The sequence below is a fragment of the Pagrus major genome, chromosome 2 (genome assembly GCF_040436345.1).
Source record: "Pagrus major chromosome 2, Pma_NU_1.0".
NCBI lineage: Eukaryota > Metazoa > Chordata > Actinopteri > Spariformes > Sparidae > Pagrus > Pagrus major.
The window spans coordinates 5,942,137-5,955,345 of NC_133216.1; the positions used below are offsets into that span (position 1 = coordinate 5,942,137).

The 13,209-nt window shown below is 40.8% G+C and overlaps 1 protein-coding gene across 1 annotated transcript in view; it reads right to left on the bottom strand.

Moving 5' to 3' along the window:
* LOC141011943 (F-box only protein 40) overlaps positions 1-13,209 on the bottom strand; it is a 38,129-nt gene that overhangs the window by 1,592 nt on the left and 23,328 nt on the right. Inside the window, exons 2-3 of the mRNA XM_073485302.1 lie at positions 3,731-3,795; positions 890-2,770 (exon numbers count right to left, since the gene is read on the bottom strand). Coding sequence (XP_073341403.1) covers positions 890-2,770; positions 3,731-3,795 — 1,946 coding nt within the window. The remainder of the gene's footprint in view (positions 1-889; positions 2,771-3,730; positions 3,796-13,209) is intronic.

Genomic DNA, 13,209 nt, shown 5'->3' on the forward strand with positions numbered 1-13,209 from the left:
AAAGTCCAGGCAGCTGGAGGCATCCACAAAGCTCAGGCCACTAGACCACTAGGCGTCCCTGTGGCCTAGTGGGCTGAGCCATGGGGTCTAAGGTTGAGCTTATTGCTCTAATGTAAACACAATTTGAATCCAGCTGTGGCACATGACCCCCCTCATAATCACTCTACTGTCAACTATCAAGGAAAAAGTAGTACTGGTTGCTTATAAACGACTGTATTTTATTTAGTATCAGTGTGTTTCAGTTCAGGTCTGGATGCAGATGTTTTGGATTCTTTGCTTCCGTTCGAGTTGTTTTCTTTTTGTAATGTTTTACAGAAGAACAAAATCATCATGTTGCGAAACTAAATGGTAGTTAAGCTCAACTGCCTGGTTCCTAAACCATTTCTTGGAAACCAAAGTGAGCAAAGAAAACAACATTTCTTTTTTTCCCCCAAACACTTCCTGATGGTGCCAACCCCCCACATGTCGCTGGGTTTGATAGAAACGCAGAAAAATGCAGCAAATCCCCAGTGGCTGCTTCATTGGAAACCCATAAACTGCTGCCAACACGGCTGTGATTCAGTTTGTAATATTGTTAGAAAGGACTGTGGAAAGTGTTTTACAATGCAGCAGCTGTCACGCTGTATGAATGACTGACATTTTCTAATGACAGTAAACAGAATGATGGTGACACCTGGTATAGAAGTTTGGCCTTGTGTTTACTTTCCCTCTGTGTACAAGGTTGAGATCAAGAGAATACATTAGATGTAATGACAGGGCTCACTGGGTTAGATAAACAAATATGAATATATCATAATAAATGTCTGCAGCTCAGTTAAGAGGACGGATGATTCAAGCAATGTAATAATTAATCGAAAGAAAAATTTTAAAAAATCATAAAGATACTTGCTTTCTTTCGACAGCTCCAGGAGCTTCCCTCCTGGGAATGTGTCTTTTCCCACTTGAGGGAAACCATGCCTCTCTCCTGCAGCAATGTGGCACACACCTCTCTCATCAGATGGGAAACCTGCGACAGCTGAGATAATGTAAAGCTGTCCAGGTAAGCAGCAACGTGTTGAAGGATCTCCAGGGGCAGGCTGCTCAGGGGATCCAGATTATGTTCAGCGTTTCTGTGACAGCCAAAGGTTTTCCCGCCTTCACAGAGTGGTGAAGAGACTTCTGGCTGGAGGACGAAGGTGCTGACATCTTGGCAGTATTTGATTGTAGCTTTGTGACCTGCAGGGTGAAACCTCGTCTGGGTGAAAGTGCAGCCGAGGTATTGCAAGGGGCAGCGCTGCTGGAACCAGCCGCTAATTGAGGCCTGTATGTCGGAGTGCACATTCCTGAAATGAGAGCGGTATTCATCACGGCGAAAGAAGTGGCCACACATGTAGCTGAAGGCTGAGCTTGTTTTGTTGTGTCTTCTGGTGACGGACTCTGCTTCCACATGTACATAAAGACTACGAGGTTTGTCTGCGATCACATCAGCGAGCGATGCGTCTGTTCTGAACGGAGATGAGGTGAAGTCGTATGTTTGCGTTCCAATGTCCACATAAAGACCATCGATCCCCACGCTCTCTGAGATGAAGTGTCCTTTCAGTTCCTTTTCCAGGGAGCACAGGAGTGTGGTGCTGACCTCGTCACACTTTGGGAGATCCTCGACCGACTGGGTCAGATCTGCAGTGTCGACGCTCTTGTGTTTGGTTGCTCTCTTGTGTGTGGGGTCCTTCAGGTGGTGGCGCTTTGCTCGATAGCTTGTAGGAACGTTGAACGTTCGGACGGTTTCAACCTCGATGGGCTCCAGATTCCCATAAACAAAATCCTTTTCTCTTGGGGTGCAAGCTGCAAGTTGGCCAAAGTTAATCAGCATTGCCCCATTGTGCACCAGGTACATGTTATATTCAGCGATGTTTACCTCCCTGCCTAACCTCTCAAGAACCCCGTCTTGCCATGGAGCAAGGCCAGTAGCACCATTCATGCTCGGAGCAGCAGCAGCAGCAGCAGCAGCATTCTCTTGGCTCAGATGTGAGTCTCTTGTCTCCCCCTGACAGTCTGATGATTCACCTTCCTTATTATCTCCCTTTTCCTCTGTCTTATTCAGGTTTCTGACAGTGTGCTTGCATCCATCCATTTCCTTCTTGAATATTTTCTCCCAGGAGCTGTACTTCTGAATATTATCGACGTCCCTGCTCTTCGCCAAAGCATCCCTCTCCTCTTGGCTCAGTTCCTCCATCTTTGTGCAACCATTTTCTGTAAATTCACCACAAACTAAAGCGCAGGCTGCTTCTTCTGTAGCATTGTGGACCCCAGCAGAAATATCCTGACAGGCAGGATCCTCCAACATCAACTCAGGAAAAATGTTCTTCATTTTGATGGATCGAAACAGCAGCTCTTGGTCCCTGAGAGCCATGGCAACATCGAGATTCACCTCAGTTTGAAGGTTTTCTGAAACATTTTTGTAGAAGGTCAGATCGGTTTCTGAAACAGGCCAGCGGTTCCACTCCTGAGAGCAGCAGACCATGCTGGCAGGACAGACCTCCAGGTGTTTGGCCAGCCTGTGGCGCAGCATGCTGAGAGGGCAGCCATAGGCGGCGTTGAGGCAGGGAACCGTCTCATTGGGGCAGAGAAGCTGGTGCTCCTCCAGCTTGCACATATGGAGGACGGCGCCACAGTTTTTACGACAACTGATGAGCAAGCATGAGACAGAATTCTGCACCGGGACGTGACAGTGGACATTGTAACACTTGTCACAATGCTCATGATGGCCCGCATGCATCTTTCTGCTCTTCACCTTCAAAGGGAAAAAACACATAAAAGAAGAAAAGGCAACATTTTATGTTCCATACTGTGGCTGATTAAAAGCTTCAACAATAGTTTCAAGTAAAGTTAGAATTATATTTAATATCAAACACTTATAATAAGAGTACAAATCATATACTGTAGAAAACTCATGGATGTTCAATGCATTATCAGTAGCAGGCATTCAGTCAAGAGGTTTCTGTTCCTCCAAATCTTCAGTCTAAATTACTCCTTCTCTGTTCTGCTCAGTGGTCATGGTCACCTCTTCAAACCTGCGCCTGCTGCAGAGCTGTGTGTGTGTTTGTCTGTATGTCTGGGTTTTCAATGGCCCGTTTGTGTTTGGATAGCCTTGTTGGCTGCAAAAATGCTGATCAAAGGTTTAGATATTACTTTAAATTGTATCCAGTACTGATTTCAAAAGTAATTCTTAAGTACAAGTAAAATTGTATACTTGAAAGATACTTATGAAGGACAATTACCCAGAAAATGACTTAATTGTAATTTGAGTCTAATAGAGTATAGAGTATATCAGTATAAAGTGTTACCGTGAATCTTCAATGCAGATGTCAAACAGTAAAAATAAAAGCATTTACCATTTTGGTAGAAGAGCTTCAATCCAGAATAACTGTTGGAGAACATGATAAAATGTTCAAAGTTTGCATTTTTATACAGATTGTATGTTTTGTTAATGTACAAGTCTGACTAACATAGATAAAAACATGAAGATAATGGTGAGGTGTGTTCTGATATACACACTTTACATGAATAATTGAAACAAGTTCATCTTTTTTCAAATATTCATTTTAAAATATGCATTTAATTAAGAAGATAGATACAATATCATTAGCATACAAAGAGGAATTTCAGGTAAACATAAGACTAAAAACATAAATCTACATTTTAGTAAAAAGTAAAAGTGAACAACTGCAGCAATAACAGTCGCATTTCTCACCCTTTGTTCCTCTGAGCCCGTCACCTTGTGTGTGCTGGCACCTCTGAGTAACCTCTGCACTGTGTCTGGACAATATAAATGGACACAACAGAGGGGCAGACAGGCCAGTGGGACGGGGCACCATTGTCACACAGCCATTAAGAGGCAAGGTCAAGTTACAGCCCCCACTGCTGCTTCACTGTGAGAGGGTGGTGATAATAGCAGGTAATCCAGGCTCTCAACAGTTTAACTACTGCACGGTCTAAAACAACAGTCCGTGTACACAAACACTATCCTATCTACCCTTTATTCTACTAGTCATTGTTTATGTTTACATGCCCGAAATTATAGGAACACTTGAAGATGATTAATTAGTTATGAAGCACTTTTTAAAATGTATTTCTCTGTTTTTTCTGATCACCAAATTTGCTTTTAGAGTTAAAAAATGAAATTATTATGAGTGTTTGTTGGTCTTATAGGTGATTATTTATTCAAAAATGTACACAGTAAAGTGCTACATGCTGTATAGAGGCTTGTCCTGATCCACGTCCTCCACTAGATGTCAGTAACACACTTTCAAAAACTGGAGCAAACATTTCTCCAGCAGCTGTTTCTGCTGTCAGATAAAACTCGTAACCAGGATGAGTAAAATTCTTTGGGGTTATAATGGAAGATCAAAAAGGTATTTTTCATGACATGTTTTTAACAGACGTTCATTTAAATTCATCTCAAGCCTGTGTACTTGATTATGTCCCAGTTTGAACTGAAAACTGAGGCAGATTTAAGATCCATGTGTAATTTATTGTTTAAAGGAGCTGGAGGGAAACTTAACTTATTCTTTCCCAACACCTTGTATCATTAACGGTACAAGCTCAAATAGCTGCCTCCTTTAATTAAATCACCCTCAGTGGTGTCACAACACAAACCTCTGCTGCTCTACAGCATCAGTGATGACACTATCCTATAATGTATGCATGCTATGTCTCCAAACCACAAATTATACATAAACAGCTCCACACCTGCCATTCTGTGTTATTTCACATTCATCTCTCTCATTCACTCGCATAAATACTGTACTGCATGTGCAACGTAATGGAGCGCTGATCCAGTCTAACTAGCTTTAACTAATTACACTCATTTACATTAAAGCTGGCTGAACTCTCATCCCGTTCACTCCCCTCATCGCCCCGCAAACACCTCCCAACACTCATTTACCAGCCAGTGTAAAAAATGTGCTGGATCCACAGTCTGCATCTGGGAGCCTTCATTGCAACTTTTCTTTTTTTTTTTTTTTTTTTTTTTTTCACCTGGCACAGATTACAATGGACAGCTTATCAGAGGCAGCTGCTTCGCTCTCTATAGGCTCTGCAATCAGCATACATTTCATCAAGAGACACAGTGAGAGAGACACAGAGAGAGTGAGAGAGAGAGAGGGAGAGAGAGAGAGAGGGACAGACTTTATGGTAGGAAAAATGGCTGCTATTTCAGTGCCTTGTTGCTATACAACAGCAGCACAGCTCAGCATGGAGGCTTCTGGTGTTCAGTTAAGATTAGTCAAATGTATTTCAAAGTGTAAGAATAAGTTCTGTATAACTGACGATACATTTAGTCCTTTTCATTTTCGATAAACTCTTTTCATTTTTTTTTTTACATGTGTTGTTGATGAAGAAGCATTCACAATAAGCTATATGGCTCTTTACTTCACTGTTTTCCTGAGCTACAGTGTCAGACAGTGTCCAGGTTCTGTAATATGAAGGTTTAAATTCCTATTTATTTGTCTGTATTGTCAGGCAGCACAGACCTGAAATCCCGGTGGCTCAGTAGCAGAATAGATTGTTTCAGTTTTAAAAAGAATAATTAGACATTTTGGGAAATGCTCATTTACTCCGGCTGACAGTTTGATAAGAAGCTCAATGCAGCTCCCACTGTCCATTAAATACACGGCTACAGCTGGCTGCTTGTTAGCTTAGCTGAGCTTGAAGACTGGAGACAGAGGAGGGATGCTAGAGTGACTCTGTTCAAAATGTCCAACAGAATCGACCTAACAACCCGCCCAAAGCTCGCTAATTATCACATTATCTCATTCCCTTTTTGTTTAATGCGAACAAAAAACAGAGTTCAAAAACAGCCCTTCACAGTTTAAGGGGGTGTTATGTGCCACACAGTTGCCAGGCAACAAGCAGAGACTCCAAAAAAAGTTACTGCCCCCCCCTTACTTGAGTAAAAGTAAAGATAACGTGATAAGATATTACTTTGGTGAATGTGAAAGTCACCGATACAAATAGCCTAGTACGTGAGAAAAAATATTAACGTACCTGACATTAAATGTTGGGCTGGTCGATTCAGCATTTTCCCGATTATTGGAATCATGTTTTTTAATATTTTTAATCTGATTGCCAATAAAATAGATTACTTTAAAAATGTGGTGCTTTGGCTCTGATGCAGCATGCAATCTGCAAAGTAACCAGTAACTAAGGTTATCGAAGAAATGTAGTGGAGTAGAAATAAAGCCCACAAAACACAAAATGGTACTTCAGTACAGTACTTGAGTAAATGTATTTAGTTACATTACATCACTGGTTTCTGTACGGATTAAATAACAGAGATAAAATGTGTCAGTGACCTTTAAAGGCAATTTTTGTTACCTTTGGCCAGCATGGCTCTTTTGACTTTGATGTTAAACTAAGCCGTCTTCTGGTGGTAGTCTGATATTTACGAGTATCAACCTTTCTCATCTCGCTCTCCTACGGAAAGTGAATAAATGTATTTCCTGAAATGTTGAACAAGATTGATGATGTTTACATGTTTTTGGTCAAAAAGACATATATACAGCAATTCTAGTATTTTGTAATGTGTAACAGAACAGTGGAACAAACTACAGACTGTCTGCTTCTAAATACATTTGGTATATTGATTACGACGTTCACCAGTATGCAGACTTTGTTCTCATAATTGTTTCATCAATAAAAATCTGATATGCTGACATTTTCTTAAACTTTCAAAGGTGGTTTTCTACTGAAAAAAATAAAAAATTCATGATTTACTGACAGATTGCAAAGTAATACAATGTTTAACAGAGCAGAGAAGTCCTATGTAATAAAATTCTTTTGGACGCTCAGCTTGAGTTCTTATGCAACCTGGCAGCATAAAAAGAGGATAATTACAGCTTGTCCATTCTCTGTAGCTCCAAGTTGAGCAATTCTGAGGCTATGGGTTAATGATTCATGCAAGCACCATGTCATTTAACTCTAAATTAATGTTCTGAAATGTGACTGGACAGCTTTCGATGGCAGAGAAAAAAAAAGTCCAACTTGATTAATATTCAAGCCATTCAAAAAGCTGCCAGCAGACAGCAGGACTGATTAAAGCATCACTGGTCTCAAGTTTTATTTTGAAGCTTTGCCTGCTTCTATCAACACACCAGCACAGTGCATCCTCATATGGCCTGCACAGCTTCCTATATACCTCACCCTATTCTTATTCCCGCATATTACCATTCCTCTTAAGGATTGGCCCCATTTTTGGATTTCCATCTAGTTTATTATACCTGGCAAAACATATTAATAAGGCCAAACCATTGGTGCGATGGCATGGAGAAAAATGCGCTGCTGCTGAATTTCCAAAGACCTGGAAACTGTGTTACTGCCGTGTTTATTACAGAGCTCAGCCCAGCAGAGGCCTATAAATAAGTTGCAGACCGTTATGGAAATGTGTAATGAAAATGTACCAACTCGAAGCTTAGCTCAAATGCTGAATGAGTTTGAACTTTAAGGCTGGAAAAACAAAGACTGCATGATTAAAACTGATTGCATGTTTTGGCTCTGATGGATTAACATCAATAAACTTTTAACCTTTTATCGAGGGCCCATAATGTTATTTAAGAGATGAGTCTTGATGATCACTGTCCGTATACTTATACGGTTAGACAATAAAATGATTTAACAGCATGTTTACTCCATAATTGTTTTGTTTTCTCTGTTGTATATCACTATCAACAGAATATCTTTGAGTTTTGAATTGTTGGTTGGACAAAATAAAGCGAGGATGTCAACTTAGGCCCTTATCCTGATGCGCCAGATAGTGTGTTACTCAGGACCATCTGGAAAGGCTGTTTTAGAAACTGTTTGGAAACAGCCACTGTCAAACAAAATACTTGGCAAGTGATTGGACAAACCATCTGTCTATCAACGTCTATCAGGGACTAACTCCAACCAATCAGATCAATAGAAAAAAAGCGCTATCGCCAGTGTTTCCAGTTGGTAACTCAAATCATTCAAGAGGAGAGCGAAGACATCAAGAGTAGTCTTCTTTCAATGAAACATACTCTGCTCTTCTGATATAATTGATGCTTTAGCAGCAACGCTGACCTCATGAGGAGCTGCCATTGTTGTTTGTCAAATGAACAGTCGCTTCCAGCCATAGCTGCCATTAGTAGTAGGACGCTAATTGGTTGAAACTCTGTGGTTGAACAACAGCCGGATGAATTTACAAGATCACTTGATCGCGCACATCCTGCTGCATCACAAGGTAATAGGGCACAGGGACAGACAAACAATTAATGAAGAAAATAATCGATGGATTGATCAATGATGAAAATGATGGTTCCACCCCTAAAACATATGCATGAAAATGAAAAATGCTGTTTCACATGTGACAACATCACAGTGCATAAGGGCTTGTTCTCCTACTCAGAGCCTGACTGTATCACATCTGGAAAAGCTCTTTTTACTGAGCTAAAAAAAAGTCTATTCAACTCATTAAATCTAAACCATCTCCATCAACTTAAGGCACTAAAGTCTCTTTAACCTGACACTGCAAATGAGATCACAGCTGTAGGATACATTTAATAGTATATGCCTGTGGGTGAGTATTATCCTACGAGCCCCTTCTGGATGGCATATTGCAGCATATGGTCAGCCAAAAATAGGAGAGAAAATGTAGATCCCCAACTTCACACCTAGTTTTCACTTTCTCATTATACAGCCCTCCCTCCCCGATCCCATTTAATTAAGAGGGTGTCATACACGCTTCCCTTTAAATCCCTCTGCAGTTCAACTCTCCAGCCTCTTGTCAGACCTGACTTAGTAAAAAACGTGACGGTTTGCTAACTCTGACCAATGAACATGCAAATGTTTATGGGCATATCAATTTCGCTTCCAGCCTTTCTGCACCCAATATTCTGCTTTTAATTACAAAGACTAATTAAAAGTACCTTGTAATGAAGTCTGTGTAGGTTCCCCACAGGGCAGCGTACTTTGTGTCATTTTACATCATTAATGGAGAATCACGCTGAAGAATGACAAAATCTCCCAAATTGTAAATGGGATATTTCACTCCACTTGTTTTTGTAATGTCAGGGGCTAATGACGACTAAGAGAAGGAGGACAAGGTGTGGGGGAGGTCTGCAGCACCAGGTCATTTCACGCCCGATATACAGTCCTAATAAATGATGGATCATATAAAATTCATGAAAGTAGTAAAAAAGCTTGTTGTAGACAAGTTCAATAATAAAGTGCACTGAAGCCATTTATCAGCGCTGTCTTGTCCCTGCAGGAGGAACTTTTTATATGTTTAATGTGCACTTTCAAAGTCCTCCTTCACATGTACACTTATATAGTCTCACGTGTGAATCGACACGGTGGTTTGAAAACAGACTGAATCTAAACTGTGAATTCTTGCCAAGCCTCCACATTTTTGGACTCATATTGCCAGTGTGATGTCCGGTGAGAGCTGCCTGGTCAAGCATGTGTGTGTGCATGTGTGTTAGATTTGCTATCTGCAAGCTTGGCATCTGTCTTTGTTTGTTTTGTTTGTTTTTTTCATATCTCTGTCATACAAAAGTCTGGAGAGCAAAAAGCTGTACTGGCAATCAGACAGAAATGTGGAGGAAAACTGCCCGTCTGATTTTCCACCCATGCATGTACTGTATGTACCATACATTAGCACTACACTGCAAAAACTGCTACTCTTCAAATATGACATAGTTATTGTTTTTGAGTTTTAGTTTAATTTGAGGGAAAGACAAGAGTCCACAAAAAGCTAATAGAAGCACATATCCGACATTTATTATCGTATATTTAAAGTGGTTATTATCATTATTATGGTTTGGCCAGGTGTCATTTTAATTCATGTTTCTGTCCACCTGACGGATATGAATCTGATATTCCTCCTCCTTAAGCTTGTGGCCTACACCAGGTTTATGAGAGTGATCAAGCTGAATTATACCGTCACTAATTATACTTCATCACGATGAATATCCCATGCTGGAGTCAGATTACACAATATTAGCTCATTAATAGCCTGACCCCACAGATGTGGGGTACCAGGTACAAAAAGTCAGATCAGGCGGCGATTCTTTCAACCCTTGTATTCTTCAATAGTAGACGATAACTAACATCATCCCACTAACCATTTCACAATGTCTCAAACATTGACCAGTAAGAGCACAGAGTGCTCTTGAATGATGTTGTTGGTGCTGCGAGGTGAAACTATTAAATAGTAAGTTATAACTTCAGAACTTTGCTAACAATGCCATCATTTATTTACATTTTTGTTCTTATCAGTCGGTCCTGAGCACCTCATTCCCACTGACGTCATGCACATTGTGAAAGATAAGCAAGCTATTTTTGGTCGTGGGCCAACGTAACGGCAAGACGTTTTACTGTTATCATCGCCTAATCTGACACACTGACTGCTGTAACAGACAGAATATATCATGTAGTCTGAATCCAGCATTACACGTCTTCATTTGATTCAGTTTGTTGAACAGAGAATTTACTTTAAATGCCCAATCAGTAAATTCCTCCAGCTGTTGTCAGTCTTGACATGAGCTGCTGTTGTAGGACTGACCAACTGGAAATGTGTCCGAGACTGTTTAAATTTTTTATTAGAAATAAACATTAGGTTTGCTGAAATGCCTGATTTTGTGAACATGTTGGATTTGGCACTATCTGTGCCACACATTCTGTTGTGACCACAGGGGCATCATTATTGAGAGGAGAATTGGCAGCACAAAAATAATGTCTAAATACTGTATATGACAGAACGATAATGGCTCTGTTTTGGGGGACTGAGTTGCCACTGTCAGATCTCACAGATTTCAAAGTGTCTTGGTGGCAATGAAAATAGTGTCTCATTATCTATTCAAGCTGGAAAATAACTTGGATAAGAGACTGTTGGTAAGGTTCTGCCAGCACTAAGCAATGTTACCATTTCATAACAGAAAAAGAAAGATACAAAAATATGCTGACGGTGACCATGTTACTCAAACATCTCCTGAACTTTGGTGCTGTGTGTAAGAGTATCTGCTCACAAATCATTTTTCACTTATTTTCTCTCACTCTCTGCTGCTGGTCTGTAATGCATAATTTTATCTGGGACCCACAGAAAGAAAACACAGCAGAATGTCATGCAACAGACATTGATAAAGATAATTTCTTCTCATGTGGTGCAGCTAAAATAGTCTCTGTGTGTCTCTGCTGTTGTGGGGCTGAGTGATAAGGAGCAGACACTGATAAGAGACCTCAGCAGAGCCACAGGATGTCACTCCCATTGCTAACCTTATACTTCCCCAACAAGGTAAGTAATGCACCTTAGAGGTGTGTGTGTGTGTGTGTGTGTGTGTTGATGTTATACTGGATGCACAAATGATACATGTGATGCGCTTACAGCATTTTTGTGTCGGTCCCTGCTGTGCATGCTCTACTTTATATGCAGTGGGTATGCATATGCATTACATTGTCAGGTTTTTGTTCCACGGCTCCACGGCATAACACATTACAAAAAAACATGATAACAGCACAAACTTTGGCTTGGGAATTACCATAAAGAAGGCACACAACCGAACATTGTTAGTTTCACAAAGGTATTATTCAGGAGTGTGTTTACGGTGGCACCGAGGGCTCAATGCTCTGCAACTACATGCAAACTGACATCACACAAGATGAAATTCTGGGGAAATCTTCACAAATTTGACAGCACATCAGCAGCATTTAGAAAAGAAGCTGCAGATTAACAAAACATCTGCACAATACAGAAACGCTGCACGTAGCACAGACAACAAAAGAAACTGTTTCCAGGAGACACCATAGAGTGATGCACACGGCTGTGACGCGCCTGTTATTCTCATGGTTGGTGACTCATTAATGAAGTTTGGGTGGGAATTCAAGCGTGTCGCAGTTATATTGTAGACATACGTATTTGTTATTCCTACGTATACATCCATTATGTGAATATGTTGATATAATATGTAAATATGAAAGATAGATGTGCATGCTTAAAATAATAAAAACATATATAAGCATACATATTTTTTGTTTATATGTTGTTCTAATGAACCAGAGTAGCTTATGGATTTGTGTTATATTTGAAAGGTAACCACATTATCCTATGCTGCCTTTACAACCCAAACACAAAGCACTAAGAAAAGCAAAAAGAGGAAGGCAGGGACTGATGGATGGATTGAAAAAGACTTCTTTAAACACTTGTAATGGATGACTAATGATATTGATCCAATCTAATTACAAATACAGGACTAATAGCTCCACTGGAGCTCCACCAAATTAGAGAAAGTGATGGACAGCAACAGCTTGGTGTTTTAGCAGCAAACAACCTCTTTATCTTTGTCTGTATCCAAATGCACAACCCCTGCATTAAAAACTTACTCGGCATCTCAAATCAAAGAAACTTTTACGGACTGGTGAGTTTGGAGCTTATTTAACCAATTAAATCTTGACCTGTAAAATGTACAAGGGAGAGTTCAGCAAATTGTGCATAGGAACTAAAAAGGTCTTTGGCATACAGCGAACTACTCTTTTTCAACTCCAAAAGTCCACACTCAGGACATTCTCGGCAGAGCCACATGGATCAGGAATGTATGAAATTCCCTGCTGTGCTGTTCTCCAATTACTGCCATCGATGTTTACCCCTGAATTGGCCCAGACTCTCACAGCATGCCCTCTTGGTCTCGGTCTCACACAGCAACTGCTGCCTGCAGCTCCACTCCAAACGGGGGCGTGACTCAGCTACACAACTCCGGGGGAACTGCCACTCTCATGGTCCATTAGCCCCTTCGTCCCCAGTGGATGAAGAAAAATGTATTCACTACTGGGATGCTGCTGCCATAGACATCTAAATAGCAACTACTCGTCCTTTCTGCTGCGTCCTCTGCGCTCCGGATGACCACATGACGGGAAGCGCGGTCATGGTTTAATCAGTGGAGGGGAAAGTAAGTTTATAATCACAGCATGTGAAGATCAGAAGGTTGACAGTGATTGTTTTTACCCTGAAATTGTGCTGAAAAATGAAGTGTGGGTTATTCCATGCAAACATAAGTGGCTAAAAAGGTGCATCTATGCTGAGGCACATCAAACTGAATTTTACAACAAAGCACCGCAGTGACTTTCAGACAAGGTTTTTTGCTGCAGGAGGCGGGTTGATGGCGCGAGGAACCAGTGACTATGGAGATGTAGAAGTGGCCACGTAAAACGGAGGGGTTTGTG